This window comes from Crocuta crocuta, unplaced genomic scaffold, assembly GCF_008692635.1.
Source record: "Crocuta crocuta isolate KB4526 unplaced genomic scaffold, BGI_CrCroc_1.0 scaffold95, whole genome shotgun sequence".
Lineage (NCBI taxonomy): Eukaryota > Metazoa > Chordata > Mammalia > Carnivora > Hyaenidae > Crocuta > Crocuta crocuta.
In genome coordinates, this window is record NW_027530971.1 from 14,985,267 (window position 1) to 15,002,784 (window position 17,518).

Sequence of the window (17,518 nt, forward strand, 5' to 3'; positions counted from 1 at the left end):
ATATAACTTCAATTTTTTTTTCAGATTTAATTCATGTGGTAATTTCCCAGTGGAGAGATTAGGGGGTTAAAAAGTGTTACGGACATTTGCATCCACTTGAATTCCTGCCATTGATGTACGAGCTTATCCATTTTACCGTAGCTTTCTGGAGTCGAATATTGTAATTAAAAACGACAACATCAGATTTTGTTAACTACGATAACTGAGTTATATCTTGTTTTCATTTGCATTTCTTCATTGTCTGTTGAATTTCCCAGGTTTGTTAACCAGATTTACCTCATCCTTTTTCAAGACTTCTTTTTTCTGCCTAAACTATTGGGATCTTAATATTCTTATCAATTATGTGTATGTGATTGTATAGCAATGTGTATGTGATTCAGATAGCAGAGTGTCTGAGGTGTAGGAAATAATAAATGGTCATTAGGTGACAGATAAAGATGGCTTCTCTGTGTTCTATAATAATAGTTAGGAATTTGGGGCTGTGGAGTCAGACTACCCAGGATTGAATTTTGTCATCGCTACTTTTCAGCTGTGTATCCTGAACAAGTGATTCGCTGCCTCAGTTTCCTCATCTGTGAAATGGGGAGAACGTATTCGTTTCATGGGGCTGCTGTTAGGAATCAGCACGGTGCCTAAATAGTGTGAGTTTTTGTCACCATTACTGTTTCCCAGATCACTTTCCCATAGTTTTGGAATGTCTGTCCCCCTCTCCTTCGCCAGCCTCAGTTATCAGGCTGTCTTGTTTTGTGTCCCCGCAGATCAGCCAAATGGCCGACGACACAGCCGCAGAGCTGGATAGGCATCTGGCAGTGAAGACCAAAGAACTCCTCGGATGAAAGTCCACCAGGGCAGCAGTGCTCCAGAGCCCGGTTTCTGGTGGAGCCCGTGGGTGGCACATGGGCACCTCTCTTCCCGTCCACACGGAACGCTGCCGCCTTGCAGCTGTCAGCGCCTGTGAGGCTCAGCCTTCCAGTGGGACACCCAGACTTTGTTCTTCTCTTCCTCCTGCTCCCTGCTCAGACAGTATCTGCTGCGGACAGATGGCCTCTACTTCAGGCATTTGCCCCGATCGTGACATTGCCAAGCAACTAGGACTATTGGCAGGCTTAGCCCGCCTGTTTCTCATCTCGGGAGCCTCCTTTTCAATTAGTCGGGCCCTGTCCCCAACTTTGAACTCTGGGCTGGTGTGGGCCTTCACCTGTGACTGGATCCCTTTGCCAGAGGCCCATTTTTACATAACAGTAAAATCAAAATAAATTGTAGAGAATAACAAGCACAAAGGATGGGTAGAATCGGTCTGGGTTAAGGTCCTCTACGAACCTTTACATAAAGCCACCAGAATAATGCTTCTGCCTCTGAGTCATTGTCATACATGCTCCTTTCTCTGCCTGGACCGTTCTTCCACTGCTGATCTACCCAGCCTGTCCTGTTCATCCTTCACGTCTCTGCTTGAGTATCACTTCCTCCAGGAAGTCTTCCTTATTCCCCCAACCTAGGACTCCTATTATTGGCTCTCAGGACTGTCTACTGCTTTGAATTGAACTTTTTGGTAATTTGTCTCTAGATCTTCATTTTCCTCAGTCTTGGCATAATGCCTGGAACATAGTAGGCATGGAGATATGTTGTGAATGACTTGCACAAAGTAGCCGCTCAGCAAATGCTGGCTTCCTTTCCTGTCTTTCCCATCATAACACCAAGAGTTTTCCACTCTTGCCTTTGTCCTCAGCATATACTTGGTGATGAGATACCTTTACCCCGGGGCGTGTCTGTTACTGACAGACAAGTGGTTCGTTGTGGCTCATCTTTGGGTGCTGGGTTGTTACGTTTCTTTCTCCAATAATCAATAGCAGTTGATTCTCCAATAATAATTAATCTTCCTTCCTTTTCCCCTTCCCTCCCCTTCCCTTCCTTTCTTGCTTTCTTTTCTCTCATTTATAATATAGCCGTCCTGAGCTAGATGGAGTTCTAGGCAGTATCTTTAATCTTCATGGTGCACTCGGGAGATTGTGTATTCTCTCCACTTTACAAATAGAAAAACTGAGAACTGAGACTTGAGAGTATTGGGTAACTTGCCCAGAGTAACTAGCCCAGTAAGTGATAGAGGGTTTCATTCTTCACTGTCAGTCTCGGTTTACAGAGAGGGAGGAGCTCAAAAGAGGTCACATTTCTTGACAGGGCGGGGAGGGGGTTTTACACAGCTCGCAAATGGCAGAGCTGGGATTCACACTGAGGCCTGATCTAAAGCCGGTGCTCTGCCCACACATCCTGCAGCCTTCATAAACATTTAGTGCACACACTGTGTGTCAGGTGCTGGGAATGCAAAAATGGGTAAGACGTGACCTCTGTCTTTGAGGGGTGCGTGGCACTCTGGACTGAGTCGCTACCCAGGGTGCCCCAGGTGGACGGTAGGAAGTCCGTTCCCATTTTGTCTGCCTTCAGAGTGGACCCCACATGGGTGACAGCTGGGCCTGGCTGCACTCCTTCGAAGCAGCACTCAGTTTCCCTTTGCTGTCTGACTCCTCTCAGATTCTGTCCCTTGTGGGAAGTGTGCTCATCTCCTTCTGCTTGTACTGGTGAAGCACACTGTGCACAGACAGTGGGGGTTCAAGGTCAGAATCAGGTCAAAAATGAAGGAAGCTAAACAGCCTCCTGCCCCGCTTACCTGTCCCCAGTCCAACCCCGCTTGCCAGCCCCCGAGTAGCCATCACATGATCGGAAGTCAGCTGGGGGAAGAACAGGGATAGAAATAGCAATCAAGGAGCCTTTTTTGGGGTAAGCCACATGGCGGGGGCATTGCAACAGCCTTTCGTGAGTGACCGAAAGCCCCCACTCCTAGTAAATGTGCTTCTCAAAGATGCAGGATTTTTTAATAAACAGAGGAAATGATAAATTATGTTGTAACTCCACTCCAAAGGCATTTGGTTCTTAACAGCCAAATCCTCTGTAGTCTTTAAATAAACAAAAACTTATTTGGTGAACAGACAGGGTTGGGGAGGGGGTTGGAAAATGAAAGATTTTCTGTACTTGGGTCCCACATGTCAACAATTTCTCTCCTGTGTGTATGTTGGCCAAAGCTGTATATCATGATAAATGAATAAAGGAAAACCTCCAGCCCAGGGCAGTCAGACAGCTCAGCAAATGGCTTTCAGCTGATTGCTCTATTTCAGTTGACATTTATCAAAGAGTTTCTCTGTTCTGTGTCGGGGCTGCAATGGTGGCAGGGACGAGAATGAGACTACCTGTTTGGATCTGCTGAGTAACGAGTAATGCTGGAGCAGTGACTTCTCCTTTCTCCTTCCTTGAACCTCTTTCTTTCAAAAGGAAAAGTTGGGTATGGAAGTTCCTCCCCTTGCTAGAAGAATTAACCACTCCTCTGTTCAGGTCAACGACTTCCCAAGTCCCATGAAAATTACAGGCCAAAGAGAAATCTAGCGCTTTTGCCCCGTTTATTTTTTTCTTTTTTACATGGTGTGTGTGTGTGTGTGTGTGTGTGTGAAATTACAAAAGAAACTGTAATGTAAAAAGTTAAAAGAGAAACTTCTTGTAAGTTCTAATCTCACTGCCCTTTAACAATTAGATATATATCCTTCTGGATCTTTCTCTATACATGCTTTTTTTTTTTTTAATTTATTTTGAGAGAGAGAGAGAGTATGCATGAGCCAGGGAGGCACAGAGAGGGAGAAAAGGAATCCCACGCAGGCTCTGTGCTGTCAGCACAATGCCCAACACAGGGCTCAATCCCAAGAACCATGAGACCATGACCTGAGCCAAAATCAAAAGTTGGACGCTTATCCAGCTGAGCCACCCAGCCACCCCCATACATAATTTTTAAAAAGCAGGAAAGGGAACTATTCTGTTCAGACTATGAAGCTTGCTTTTTTTTTTTTTTTTTTTATGAAAACCCAACAACACATCATGGCCATCTATTTATATGTGAACATGGAGGTAGAGCTCACTCCATTTTCATTGCAATGTGGCATTCCATAGTATGGATGTACCTGACCTGACTTTACTGTTACCCCTATCATATTAAAAAAACAACAACAACAACAACAAAAAAACCATTTAATATGCATTGGAGGATGTTTCTATTTAAAGATGGTTTTTGTTTTGTTTTTTGAGAAAAAAAAACCTTATTCTAAGTTTATGTGTTTTGGTGAGTTCTACCTACCTTCCCTCAACCTCAGACTAACATTTATTGAATGCCTACTGTAGACCAGCTACCATGCTGGATGCTTTACATGCATTACTACATTTAAACTTCTGAACAATACTAGCTGGTGTAAGTATTATCCCTGTTTATGTAGGAGAAAACTAAGATTCAGAATGGGCATTTAATTTATCCAAGGTCACACAGCTAGTAAGTGCCAGAGTGAAGTTTGAAACTCAGATCTGACTTTGAAATAGGTCCTTAATCCGTGCACTTCAGTTCATAAGTCTTCACCAAACACTTAATTCAAAATGCACTCAGTACTGCTCTGGGCCCCAAAGGTGATAGAAGAGAAGTGGAAAACTCATTTTTATGAAGACAATTAGCTATTTCTAACAAAGGCTCACGTTTAAAGTTGCACGTGGTAAACATGGAAGGGATGGTAGCTCTGAGGGAGGCAGTAAAGATTTATGTTTATATATTTCTACCTCACCTGTTTGGCAGAGTCCTCTAAAACTTGTAAGAGAAGCAGTGAATGAGCAGAAAGACCACCAGCCATGAATAATGGTAATAATAGTCATGGTATTGGTGGCACCAATAACTGGTCCCTTGGTCCCTTTTAGTTTTCAAAGTGCTTCTATATCCTTTATCCCACTGAAGCCACCGAGCAAAGCTTTGTGGTTTCTTTTGCTCTATAATATGTAGTCAGTTTCCATGATGTGCATGAAAGGAAGTGTGTCTGTTTTAGGGGAACAAATTTTATTATGTACATAAGAAATGTAGTTTATAGATTATATTGTTTAGGTTTTCTGTATTATTTTTTGGCCTTTTGATGAGTCTGGGGCTGTAAGTAGTGTGTTTCAGTCTCCCGTTGTTAGCATTTGTATTTCTTCTTGCACTTCCTATAATTTCTGCCTGATGACTTGCTACTGTGCTCTCTGATGCCCAGATAGCCTGGCTCTTCTGTCATCTTCTTATCATTCAGTGCTTGGGAGTCTGAGTTCCGTCCTGTCCTCTATCGAGATCAGAGCTGCTGCCTGCTTTTTGTTTACGTTTGCTTGGTATATCTTTGCCGTTCCTTTATTTGTAGCTTTTCCAAATCACTGTTTTAGGTGTGTTTCTTAGAGTTGGGTTTTGTTCTATGAAGCATTCTGAAACTCCTTTGTAAAATCATCCTCATTTTTAATTGTGATAAGATACCCAAAACATAAAATTCGCCACCTTAACCATTTCTGAGCGTACAGTTCAGTGGCAGCACGTGCATTCACATCGTTGTGTATTATAGAGATCTCCAGAACCCTCTTCACCTTGCAGGACTGAAGCGCTCTACCCTTGAAACAGCTCCCCCTTCCCACCTGCTCTCCGGTCCCTGACAACCACTGTTCTACTTTCTGTCTCTATGAATTGACTACTCTGAGTACTTGATGAAGTGGAATCCTACAGTATTTGACCTTTGGTGTCTGTCTTATTTCACTCAGCGCAGTGTCCTCATGGTTCATCCATGTTGTAGCAGGTGTCAGAATTTCCCTTCTTCAGGCTGAATAGTGTTCCATTGTATATACAGTAAACACCTTGGATTGTGAGCAACTTACTCTGTGAGTGTTCCGCAAGACGAGCAAACATTTCTAATAAATTCGAACTTGATAAACGAGTGATGTCTTGCAATACGAGTCATACACGACACTGAATGTCACATGATCACAGCTAAGCCAATGGTTCTTAAAATTCGCATTGCTATACAAGTGCTTTGGAATACAAGCATGTTTCTGGAATGAATTATGCTCACAAACCAAGGGTTTATATTCAGTAAACCCTTGGTCTGCAAGCATTATATATATATTATACATATAATATGAAATATATAATATAAATAATAGGAAATATATATAATATGAAAGATGTATATATATACATAATACATATGTGTGTGTGTATATATATACATATATATAATGTGTATGTATGTATAACATGAAACTTGTTTTCTTTTGTAAGCGACCTTAACTCATTCACACTCATTGATAATACTGAAATGTTTAGTAGAACCCTACATTTACTCTTTGTTCGCATGCAGTATTACCATTGGGTGATTTGGTGTCTAAACCCTTGGGAGATTAGGGGCTGAATATTAGGTTGAGGGGAAGGTTGCTTCCGCAGAGAGGAGGTTCACTGCTTGTTGAATGAACAAATCAATGATGATCCCTGTCTCTTACATTCCTTTGTTCTGGTCTTTGTTTTAATTCATCACGTGCTGTTGGGTTAGCTCACCCTGAGACGAGGCCCTTATCACACCACTCTTCTGCTCCACACCCATCCACGGCGCCCCGTTGCCTGCTGAATTGTCTACAGACTTCACCTGGGCAAGCAGCAACTTCTGCCATCTAAGCCTCTGTATCCCTGCAGTTGTGATGCACCTCTCACAGCCACCCTAAGGCAACTCGTGCTTAAGCTCAGTGGAATTATTACTTCTGAGTTTTTGTGCCGCTTTCTTCCACCGCCATGTCTCTTTGAGGCTGTTTGCCCGCTCTGCGCTCCCTTAGATCACTGCCCCACCCAACAGGCAAAATGTGTCCAGCCTTCACAGCTCTTGGTCCCACATCCTTGCACTAACTCGTTCATTTCTCTGTCTTGACGTTTCTCCTGATCTCCTAAATGCGTGTATGCCTCAAGCACCCCAAACTCAGCCGGCCCCATCATGTCCCTGCCAGCCCCGCTCACTCTCGTGTATTGCCCTTCGGAAATGCCTTCGCTGTCCCCTCAGGTGTCAAGCCAAGACATGGGGAGCCTCCCTCTCCCTCATACTCTCGTCCAAGAAGTCACCAAGTCCCACCAGTTCCATCTTCAAAGTGCACATCATCGAGTGGTGCGCGCCAGAGAACAGAAGCGTCAGCTCTGTCCGGCCGGGCTCGCCTGCGCCTCTGGCCTTCCGCAGAGGCGGGACACCACTCGCACTGGAGAAGCCTTGTGTGGATCCCTGGAAAGAAAGTTCCCTGCTCCTTTACTCTTTGCATTCCCTGACTAACACAGTGCTTGGCTCAGAGCAGCTCTTAAGGAAATGTTTGTCCAGTTGCAATGGGCCTGCCTGGCTTTGAATACAAATGAAGTCAATTTACATCAATAACCCAGAGTTTCTCTGATTACTCTCACCTGCTTGCTCAGACCTCCAACCTCATCTGCTGAGTCGGCCTCCAGAGTTTCTGGGCATCTAGAGGCCGCCTCCCATGGTGTCCACGATCACTGGTGCCCGCCCTGTTCCTCTCCTGCCCAGGCTCCCCCTCGCTGGCATCAATGCCACTTGGAACTTCGCCTTGGCTCCTGTTGGGAATGTCGGTGTCCGTGACCAGAGTGCTGGCTCCTGGGCTTAGGATCCCTGAGCAAGCTGGGTGGGATCCTCTTGAGAGTCAGGAGAAGGTCTTCCCAGTCCCAGCCACCCCCTTGGCCCCTGCAAAGCAGCCTTGCTGGGGTTCAAAGCCTTAGGAGCCACTGCAGCTCCTTCACAGGCAGGTAGAACCCCTGATGTGTGGCTCACAGCTGGTGGCCGGGTGCTCGTGCTTTCTCTCCCTCCCAGGCTCTAGCCTCAGCCCAAATTGTCCCCTCTTTGCAATAAATAATAACAGTGGCTAACAAGTCCTGGACCTCTCTGCTGTGTGTGAGGCGACTCTAGAAGGCTCCTCATTTGTAAAATGAGGAAAGTGAAGCACAGAGAGGGTTAGATTGTTCAGAGGCACCCAAGACCAAAGGAAGGCATGAGATGTAAGGGGGTCTGGGGTCTGACCCCCAGCCAGGCAGCTTCAGTAACATTTCAGGGAAGAGACCAGAGGGGCCAACGAGTCCTGCCCCAGCTTTGCCCTTTCTGCCCGCAGTAAGGGTTGTTCCATTTCCCCAGACACAGAAGGAGGGGCTCAAGATCCGTGGTGTCCACGGGGCTGGCCCCCCGACATCTTCACCCTTTTGGGGCAGAAGAAGTAAAATAAAGGCAATGTTGCAAATGTTTACATAAAATTAATTTTCTTGAACTTAAAGGACTATTGCATATTGTTTGATCTTGCTCTTCCTACTTCTACTTTTGGTGTTAAAAAGCTCTTTTTGTTATGGAATGATAAGACGTTGGTGAGTCTTTTAAAAAAAAATCCCATTTAGAAAGATAAACAGTTACCTTCTGATCCCCTCTGTTTTTAAAAAAAAAAATTTTTTTTAACTTTACAGATGCATGAATCCCAAAGTCTGGTAGCTGTGGGACCTCACGCCTACTGCCAGCACTGACGTCCTGAGGCTGTCATCTAAGGGAGGCTGAAGCTGTAACCAGGGAGTGAGGCAACAGAGGGAAGCGGTTTGACCTGTGTGGGTGTCAGGGACCCAGTGGGTGAGCATGCGGTGGCGGTGGGGCAGGGGCTGGAAGCAGGACAATAGTCAATCAGGAAGGTTCAGACACCCACAAGGAGGAGGGACGGGTAGGGAGAGGTGAGTCAGAGAGAGGAGAGAGGGAGACAGAGACAGACAAACAGGAGAGAAAGAGATACATAAAGGCCAGAGGGAGGGAGAAAGAGGCAGAATCAGAGAGACAAAGACACACACACACACACACGCCCACGTGTGTGCATGCACACACCTACAGGCACAGAGTCAGCAGGTAGTGACAGATAAAGAGACAGAAAGAAACAGAGGGTGAGAGTGAGGCTGTCATCCCATAAAGATATTCTGAGACACCTAGAAGGAGAGACACTGAGATAGAGACACAGAGAGAGATTAATACAGGCGAAGAGAGAACCTGACAAATCCAGGGGAAGAAACACAGAGGACTGTTAAGAAAGAGAAAGGAAGGAAAGAGAGGAAAGAAAGAAAGAGGAGAGAGAGAATAAAAGAACAGAGCGGAAAATGGGGAAGAGACGCGTAGCTGGAGGGAGGCAGAGGGAGACGTGGGGGCAGAGCAACTATTGAGCTGGTGGCCTCACAGCTCCGATCTGCCGGCGGCCCGGGTGCAGGGTGTGGGTGGAGGAAGAGACCAGCACCAGCCAGGGCTGCAGGGACCAGATAAGGACACCTGCCAAAGGAAAGCGGGGAAGGAAAGACGTTTACAAACCCCCCAGGGGGGAGAAAGCCAGGGAGGCTGCCCCAGGCCCAGAGAACAATGGGTACTTGACTTCAGTGGGTCATTAATGAGACAATTAATGGAAAGAGTAACAGAAGCCTCCCCAGGGAGGACTCAGAGGGTGGATAAGTGGAATTATTGTGGAGGGCAGTTCTAAGGGGGGGGGGATTGTCCCCACACTCCCAGACGTCCAGCGTGCCAGCAGCAGATTCCTGGTCTGGGGCTTGGGACCTCCCTCAGCAAACCCACACATGCCCTGTGCTCCCTCCACCCTGGACCCTTGCCAGCCCCCAGATGCGGCCCCCCACCTCTTTTTCCTAGCCCTGTGCCTTTGCTGCTGCCGCTTCCTCTACCTGAATGTCACCCCATCTACGGAAACCCTGTCCGCCCCAGGGGTAAATGAGCATAGTGCATCCACAGATGCCCTGGTGAGGCACAGCCGCGTGTTTGAAAAAGAAGAGAGCCCCGGAAAACATGATGGGCCGTGGAAAAAGCAAGCAGAGTCACAGAAATGGTGCAACACCCTTTACGTAAACTAGAAGGACACAAAGTAATTTTTAAAAATTATTCCCCACTCCATTTTATATTATACGTTTCGTTTTTTTAAGGGAGGGTTGTGAAGAGATACTTAACCAAACTCATAATGGCAGTTGCCACTGGGGATGGGGGGAGGCAAAGGTACCCGAAAGTCATCTCGTATATGTGGATAGAAATGAACACTTGACCGAAAGTTAACATTTGGGGTTGTGAAACTAGGAGTGGTTGTTCCTTTGTTCTCTGGTTTTGTTTTTAAATTTTTTTTTTTCCATAGAGAGAAAGAGAGAGAGAGATATCTTAGCTATTATTCTCCAGACCCAGCTCAAGGCCATTCCTACAGGAAGCCTTCCAGGAATTCATCCACCAACCAGATGTGGTCTCCCTTTTCCCCGGTATCAGTCTCTCAGGGCTCAAAGCTCTTTCCCTCTTGTGTTTCCCTTGGTGATGTTCATAGACTGTCTTCCCCCACCTGGAGGACAGGGACTTCCAGCACCAGGCCGGCACAGAGCCAGTGCCCGCGGGTGTCTGTGAGACTGAACCTAGCTCTGCCACCCACCGCTGTAGGAGGCAAACCACCAAGGCTCCAATGACATCTTAGATCCAATACCCACAAATCAATTTGGGGGAGAGAGGGGTGGTCTCCTGAAATTCAAAGCATTCCTTCTAGAATGGGGATCTGGGGGAGGGGGCAGCTGCTACTCAGAACTGTTTAGGAGGTCTTGTCTGCCGTGACCAGAAAATAACCTGGTCCTAGTTAGCTAGTGTTTGTAGCCCCATCGCTAAGAAAACCTGAACCTAGAGTCCCCCTCCCTAGGGACGCAGAGAGGCATTTAGCTCCTCCCACTCAAATCTACCTGTTAAAAGAATCCCTATCCCCTGCCCCCCCCCACCTCCGCCCCCNAATTCATTGTACAGGGGTCTAGGGTGGAGGACCCTAGTGTGCCAGTCTAAAACCCTTACCTCCACAGGAAGGAGCCCAGAGCTGAGGCGCAGAGAGGGAAGAATGCATCTATTAACCACAGGACAAGTGAGTGGTAAGCGCTGGGAATTGAACTCAGATTTCCTAACTGCTTCTGACTCCCCGGCTGCCCATATAGCAGGGCAGACCTCACCACGGGATTTTCAGTCCACTGGGCTTTGTGGTGTCATAGTGTCGTCATGGGACATAAAACTGTAGAGTTTGGGGAACACGGAGAGAACTTAGAGATTGTCTTCTTTGGCTCCCTCTTTGCAGTGGTGAGGAATTTAAGGCCTAAAGAAGGCAAATGACTCACCAGGCCTTTTTGATGTCAGGAAGTCCAGGCCAGAAAAAGCAGCCTCATGATCCACAGAATCCCTTGGATTCTCAGAGGCTATTGACTCCAACTTTAGAACCTATTTTAATAGTAGGTAACTTGGGGGGGCCACGTGGCTGGCTCAGTCGGTTGAGCAGCCGACTTCAGCTCAGGTCATGATCTCACAGTTTGTGAGTTCAAGCCCTAAGCCGGGCTCTGCACTGACAGCTCAGAGCCTGGAGCTGCTTCGGATTCTGTGTCTCCCTCTCTCTCTCTCTCTGCCCCTCCCCTGCTCATGCTCTGTCTCTCTCTCTCTCAAAATAAATAAACATTAAAAAAAAAAATAAAAGGAAATAATAGGCAACTTGGGAGGCAAACCCAGAGCAGGTTGGAAATTATAAGTTAGAATGTGGGGAAAGGCAACTTACACTCAGATGTCTGTTGAATGCTGAATGCACGCATGCCTGCATGGATGAATGAATGAATGAGTGAATGAATGAATGGCTGCCTTTCACTTGGTTTCCCTTCCTCTGCTCCATCTCTTGCTGTCAGACTAATCATCTTAAAATAGCCTTTGTCATGAGTTGGCCTTGCTCAAAAGCCCCTGAGATCTCATCATTGCCTGGGTAACTGAATAGCCTCCCAACCAGCCTCCGTTCCTCCATAACGTCCAGTCCTCCTATGACAAAATGCAAATCAGGCTGCTCCTCCTCAGAGGCCCTGGGTCACCTCCTGGAAAAAGCCCCACATTCTCACCTCAAGGTCTTAACTGCAAGGTTTGACGTGGACCGTCTTTTCAGCCCCATCTCACACCAGGCTGTCTGTTGCTCTGGCTGCAGCTGGGTCTGGCCCTGACTTCTTTCAGGTCCCTGTAGGTGCCTGTCACTTCAGGGACTCTGCACGCCATTGCCTCCTCCTGGGCACTCCGGACCCCAACCCCATCCCCGCCTGGCTGGCTCCTGTCCACCCTTTAGCTCTCCACCTAATTTCCCTGCTTCTTGGCAGCGTTCCCTGAATCTCCCCAACGTGGGGCCATGCCCTCCGTCTGCTAGTCCTGAAGCCACTGGACTGAACCGGCAACACGGTGTCCCATTTGGTTATATGTACACATCTTCAGTGTCTGCCTCCTGCCCAGACTGTGAGCTTCACAGGGGCAGGGGCTGTGTTGTCCATCACTGTACTATGCACTCAACAAGTATTTGCTGAATGATTGAGTCAGGATGTTTGGCTGCCCGCTGAAATGGATTTATTCATGCCTCATTTATTGAGCATCTACTAAGTGGAGCCTGGTTCTCCATACTCCACAGTGGTGAACAACCTACCGTAAAGTCCCTGCACTCATGGAGCTCACAGTCTGCTTGGAAGAGGCAGGCATTAAACGATGAAGAAATAACACAATGCCAGGCATAACTAACTGCTATGAAGGAAAACAAAGCAGGGGTAAGGGTGGAGCCCTGTCTGTGTGTGCTGTTTAGTGGGAGTTGCCAGTGTAGACGGAGCAGTCAGGGAATGCCTCTTGGAGGAGGTGGCATTTCAGTGATGAGCCAGGGCTCCTGAGAAATACAGCCCCTCTCCCCTTCTTGGGCTGGCTGGGCCCTAGGTGTGTCCAGGTATGACAGTCCCAGCTATGCAAACCCTCCCTGCCTCCCAGGGCAGGAGCGAGGAACCCAGATGGGGCCTTTGGTGACGCTTCTGAAGCGGGTGCAAAGCCCAAAGCCGCTCTTCACAACAGCCGTGATTGGGCTCTTTCTGAGTGGCGATTGCTTTGTGCACGGAGGACTTGGCTGATTGTGGCCGGTCGATTGGCACCCACAGACCACGGCCGCCAGGGTTTACCTCGCACCCCCAGCGCCGCCGCGGGCCGTGCGCAGCGCGCCAGCCCAATCTCGCCTCCTATATTCAGAGTTGATTAGACGCTATTTCTGCCTGGATTTTCAGAAGGCTCAAGAGCTTTTTTAATCACTACAGTGGCTCATTACGGTTTTGCAGTGACACTCATGTCCTTCAGTTCTCTTCTCAGATTAGATTCTATAGTCAGATGAATATTGGATGATTTCATTACATACAAATGCAATCAACAGTTTTGCATAAATTTCTTCTCTTTTCTTGAGTTTCAATTGACCCCAGCACCCGTGGTGGCAGGCACGATCCACATGCAAATGAGCTGGGTTTGCAGCCGGAGAAGGGCCGGGAGGAGGCGGGCACTTGCACCAGCCTGGGGAGGGAGCAGGCCTTGATTGCTCAGCCTTTGGGAGAGGGGCCCTAGCAGAGGTGCGGCCCAGGGGGCAGCTTCTGTGGCTGAGGCAGGGCATCTCCGTGCAGGATGGTGTGCCTGCAGGTGAGCTAGATGCAGGGATGCTCAGGGTCAGGCGGGCTTTCTGGGCAGAGAATGGAATGTGGAGTGACAAGCCCCAGCAGCTGGGCCCCTAGGGGTGGCGGTCTGGGGACCGAGGCTCCTTAACAACTGCTGTGGACGTATTTCAAGATTTTAACCACTGGTAGGCCCTTAGCAGAGCATTTGTGCTGAATGTTAGCTCTGACCCAGCGAATGCTATTATTATTATTATTGCCCTAATAGTCATCACTGTGCGCTTGAACTATGTACGCCCAGCAAGACTCAAAGCCAGCCAAGGCAGGCAGGAAAGTTTGGAGACTGTGCAGCTGCCCTTCACCACTTTCTTGATTTCTTGCCTTCTTTTTCTGGGTGGAGAGGCAAGATGTTCTCAGAACTTGGCCTCAGAAAGCTCCTGATCCCTCCCTTATATGGCGACAGAATCCTTTCTGCCACATTCCTGGGGACAGGTATAGAAGCACTTGCTTGTTCTCCCCTGGGGATGAGGAGCTCCCTCTCTGCAGAGAGCCTCTTCCAGCTTTCTCAGCTCCTTGCTGCTCAGGTGCTGTCCTTGAGTGTGAGCCCTCCCATCCCTGACTCTGTGCTCTGGTCCCACAGCACGCCTCTGCTCCCTCGTGACACCCCCTGAGGCCAGCATTTGGGACTGTGCTATGCTGAGTCACCTTTCCTAGGGCTGGTCTTCTCAATTCCTGCAGCTTTTCCCAGGAGGTAGTCTTCAGCCTCACATCCGGGTCTGTCCTCCAGATGCTCCTGGTGGGAGTCACAGTTCATAGTCCAGGCCTGGACTCAATACCAGGCACGAGGCTGGAGGGTCTGGGGGGAGTAAGCTGTGTGTGGTCAGGGGACCCAGGGCTCACAGCGGACACAGTGGGGGGCCGTGGGGGTGGGGAGAGGACCCGGATGGGTACATTAGACCTGAGGGTCTGCAGGACAGGGGTCAGTGCAACCCAAACCTCATTTCCCTCAAGCAGTTCTTTACCAAAGCTCCTCATGTAAACAGAGAGTGGCGATCAGGGACCCAGGGAGAGACACATGGATGCACAAGTAGTCAGGGACCCATCAGGGATATGATCCAAGCTACAGTCATCATCATGGACACAATGGAAGCCTGAGGTGGACAGAGCCACAGCCGTAGGCATGAATGAGACACAGGTGTGCTGCCGCCGCCCCAGGGCCCTGCGGGTCATTGACCTCAGCTCCCTCCACTGGGGTCATAGAGATCCGGGAATCTGAACCGAAGCAGGGGTACACGGTATTGCTCCCATGCTGCTGGTGGGACCACTGAGGTCCAGAGAGGGGAAAGTGGGGCCAGGAGCCACATAGCATCGATGCCAGAGCCTCCCCATGTGGCCCCTGAGGACAATTCTGCTTTCCGCTTCCTCTCAGCCTCCCCAGGCTCCTCTGTCTGCTTGCACCTTTGTGCTTCTTTCTCTCCGCTCTCTCTCCCTGCCTCTATCCCTGAGTCTATCTCTGTGTCTCTTCCTGTCCTTTCTCTCTCTCTCTCTCTCTGTCTCTCTCTGTCTCTCTCTCTGCACCTTGCCCTACCCTGTCCCGCTCCCCATCTCTCTGTGACTGACTGCCAGTTCTCTCTGCCAGGCCACTTTTACTCCCAGCTGCCTGAGGTACCAGAGCTGGCCTCTGGCTGGGATTGGTAAATCTGACACTACGGGGCTGCCTCACTTAGAGCTGTGGCCTCTGGAAGGAGGAGCTGGGGCTGCGGGGTTGGATTTTGAACTTTTTGGAGCCTTCCTGCAGTGGCCAGCACGGAGCCATTCATTTTCCCCATCCTGGTCAAGGAGAGCAGGACAGGCCTCTTCTGAAGCGGGGCTGGGAGGGGTCGGCGGGCAGGGTAGAGGAGGGTTCCTGTGGACTCCCCCTGCAGACTGGGACGATCCCCACCAGGCCTGTGTCTGGCCGGCTCCAGACCTGCTGCTGTGTGTGGCAGGCTCCCCTCCTGCTCATCTCCCTGTAGAAGCTGTTTCCCGAAACCCAATCAAAATCTGGTCCCCACCCCCTTCCCACCTCCTCTCTTTTCCCTATTCAGTTCTCACTCACCCCAGCACATGCAGGGCAGAGAGGAAAGAGCTGGGCTTCGGAGGCTGGCAAGTCTCTGCCACCTGCTAGCTGGGTCATCTCAGGAAAGTGACGTAACCTCTCTGAGCCCAATTTCCTTCCTCCTCTGCAAAATGCAGGTAATACCTCTTCCCTTGCAAGGCTGGCATGGGCACCGAGTAAGGTAAGTTACATGAAAGTCCCGGTATGGTGCTGGGCATGAAGTAGGCATCCAGTAAAGCATTTGTTGTGAATGAATGAATGCGAGAATAGTGGATGAGTAGTAGAATTTAGACAGGCACAAGTGGGGCATGGAGAAGGATTGCCTGGTGTCAGGAACGGCACAAGCAAGGTCATGGAGAGGGAACAGGGAGCCATGAGTGCTTAGTACAAAGACAAAATCCAGAATCCCAGAGGGGAGTCTTAGCAGATGAGGTAAGAGAGGCCTGGTGAGCTCAGGGCTGGGTTGTTTTTGTTTGTTTGTTTTTGTTTTGCTTTGTTTTCCTTTAATTGAATACCCCTTGCAGCAGGGAAAGTAATGATCAGAGGACAGGAACTTACTGAGTGTCAACCATGTACAGGCAGCTAGGAGTAATTGCAGCAGCAGCTCCCAGGCGGAGAGGCCCCGCACCGAAGTATTGACAAACATGATCTCAGTTCACCTTACAACGACCCTGTAAGAGAAGTGCCATTATTATTATTATTCCCACATTGCAGATGAGAAAATGGAGATCTGGAGAGTAAAATGATTGTCCTAGGTCAGATTCAGTCAGGATTTGAACCCTGGTCTAGTCTGGCTCCAAAGCTGGTTGTCAGTCCTCTTCCAAAGGGAGGACCCCCCCAACACACACACACCCACACACACAGTCTCTGAGCAGGTGAGGCCCTGTGAATAAATAACTTAAAATACTTGGTTAGTGAAGGAGTGTAGAGAGGGCATAGCCGGAGGGCCCAAATATCAAGAAGATAGAAACTTTGCTCAAATCCATCAGGGAAGGCTTCCTGGAGGGGGCGGGGCACAGAGGCAGAGAACAGGCAGAGGAGGCAGAAATGAGCCCTGATGGGGGTGGAGGGGGGGGTGGGGGCTGTCACCCAGGATGGCACTGGCGCACTGTGACTCTGCTGCCAGACAGCCTGGGGCTAGGGCTCTTGACCTGTCAGCTTTTTATTTGGGGTTCCTTTCCTCGGCTCTACCTGGCCCAGCTGTGCTTCCTTCTTGCCTTCTAAGAGTGGGAAGGACAAGTGTCTGGTCATTGCAGACCTGAGCCCCATTCCCATCTGTAATTTTTTGCTGCAGGACTTGGGCCAAGATGATTTCCTCTTCTGGTCCTTACTTTTCCCATCTGCAAAATGGGACTATAATGCTCACAAGCTGGCTCAGTGGAAAGTCAGAGGCCAGCAGAAAGAGCATAGGGTGAGATTCAGAGCAATGCTGAGCAATGTCGGCTCCCTCTCCCTTCCCCGGGACCCCTTTATCCCTCAGGGCAGGCTCAGACCTGTTTTCAGAGCATAAACAGCCGAAAGTCAGGATGTGTGCTGTTGTGGTCAGACTCCAAAACCAGGCTGCCTGACTCTATCCTGCTGTGTGATCTCGAGCAAATCACTTAATCTAACTCTGGACGGTTTTCTCACCTGCGAAATGAGGATTCTAGTATAAGCCCGGAGTCCCTTATCTAAAACCCGTGAAGTCAGATGGTTTCAGAGCTTTTCCGAACTTAAAGTCTAATGGAGGGACATGTCTCATACACTGTACAGCCAGTGGGGTCTGGGGCATTTCTATAATCAGACTTATATTTTTTTCAACAAAACTTTAAATATTCACACCAGGCAGTGAAAGGAAGAACAAAAATAGCTTCTGCTTGGTTCAAGTCACTTTTGGCACCGATTTGGCACCAAACCTATATAAAACCTTTTGGCCCTCAAAGCTTTGAGGATTTCAGTATTGTGGAGAAGGGATTGTGGGCCTGGGGTATTTACCTCATCATGGGACTGCCATGTGGATAAAATCAGTCACTACACACAGGCCATTCGGACCCACATAGCCAGTGTTTAAAATATTCAGA

General features: G+C 48.8%; 1 protein-coding gene across 1 annotated transcript in view; it reads left to right on the top strand.

Moving 5' to 3' along the window:
• MRRF (mitochondrial ribosome recycling factor) overlaps positions 1-5,801 on the top strand; it is a 56,033-nt gene extending 50,232 nt beyond the window's left edge. Inside the window, exon 7 of the mRNA XM_077769748.1 lies at positions 759-5,801. Within this exon, the coding sequence (XP_077625874.1) occupies positions 759-836 (78 nt within the window). The 3' untranslated portion in view covers positions 837-5,801. The remainder of the gene's footprint in view (positions 1-758) is intronic.
• Positions 5,802-17,518: the final 11,717 nt, after the last annotated feature.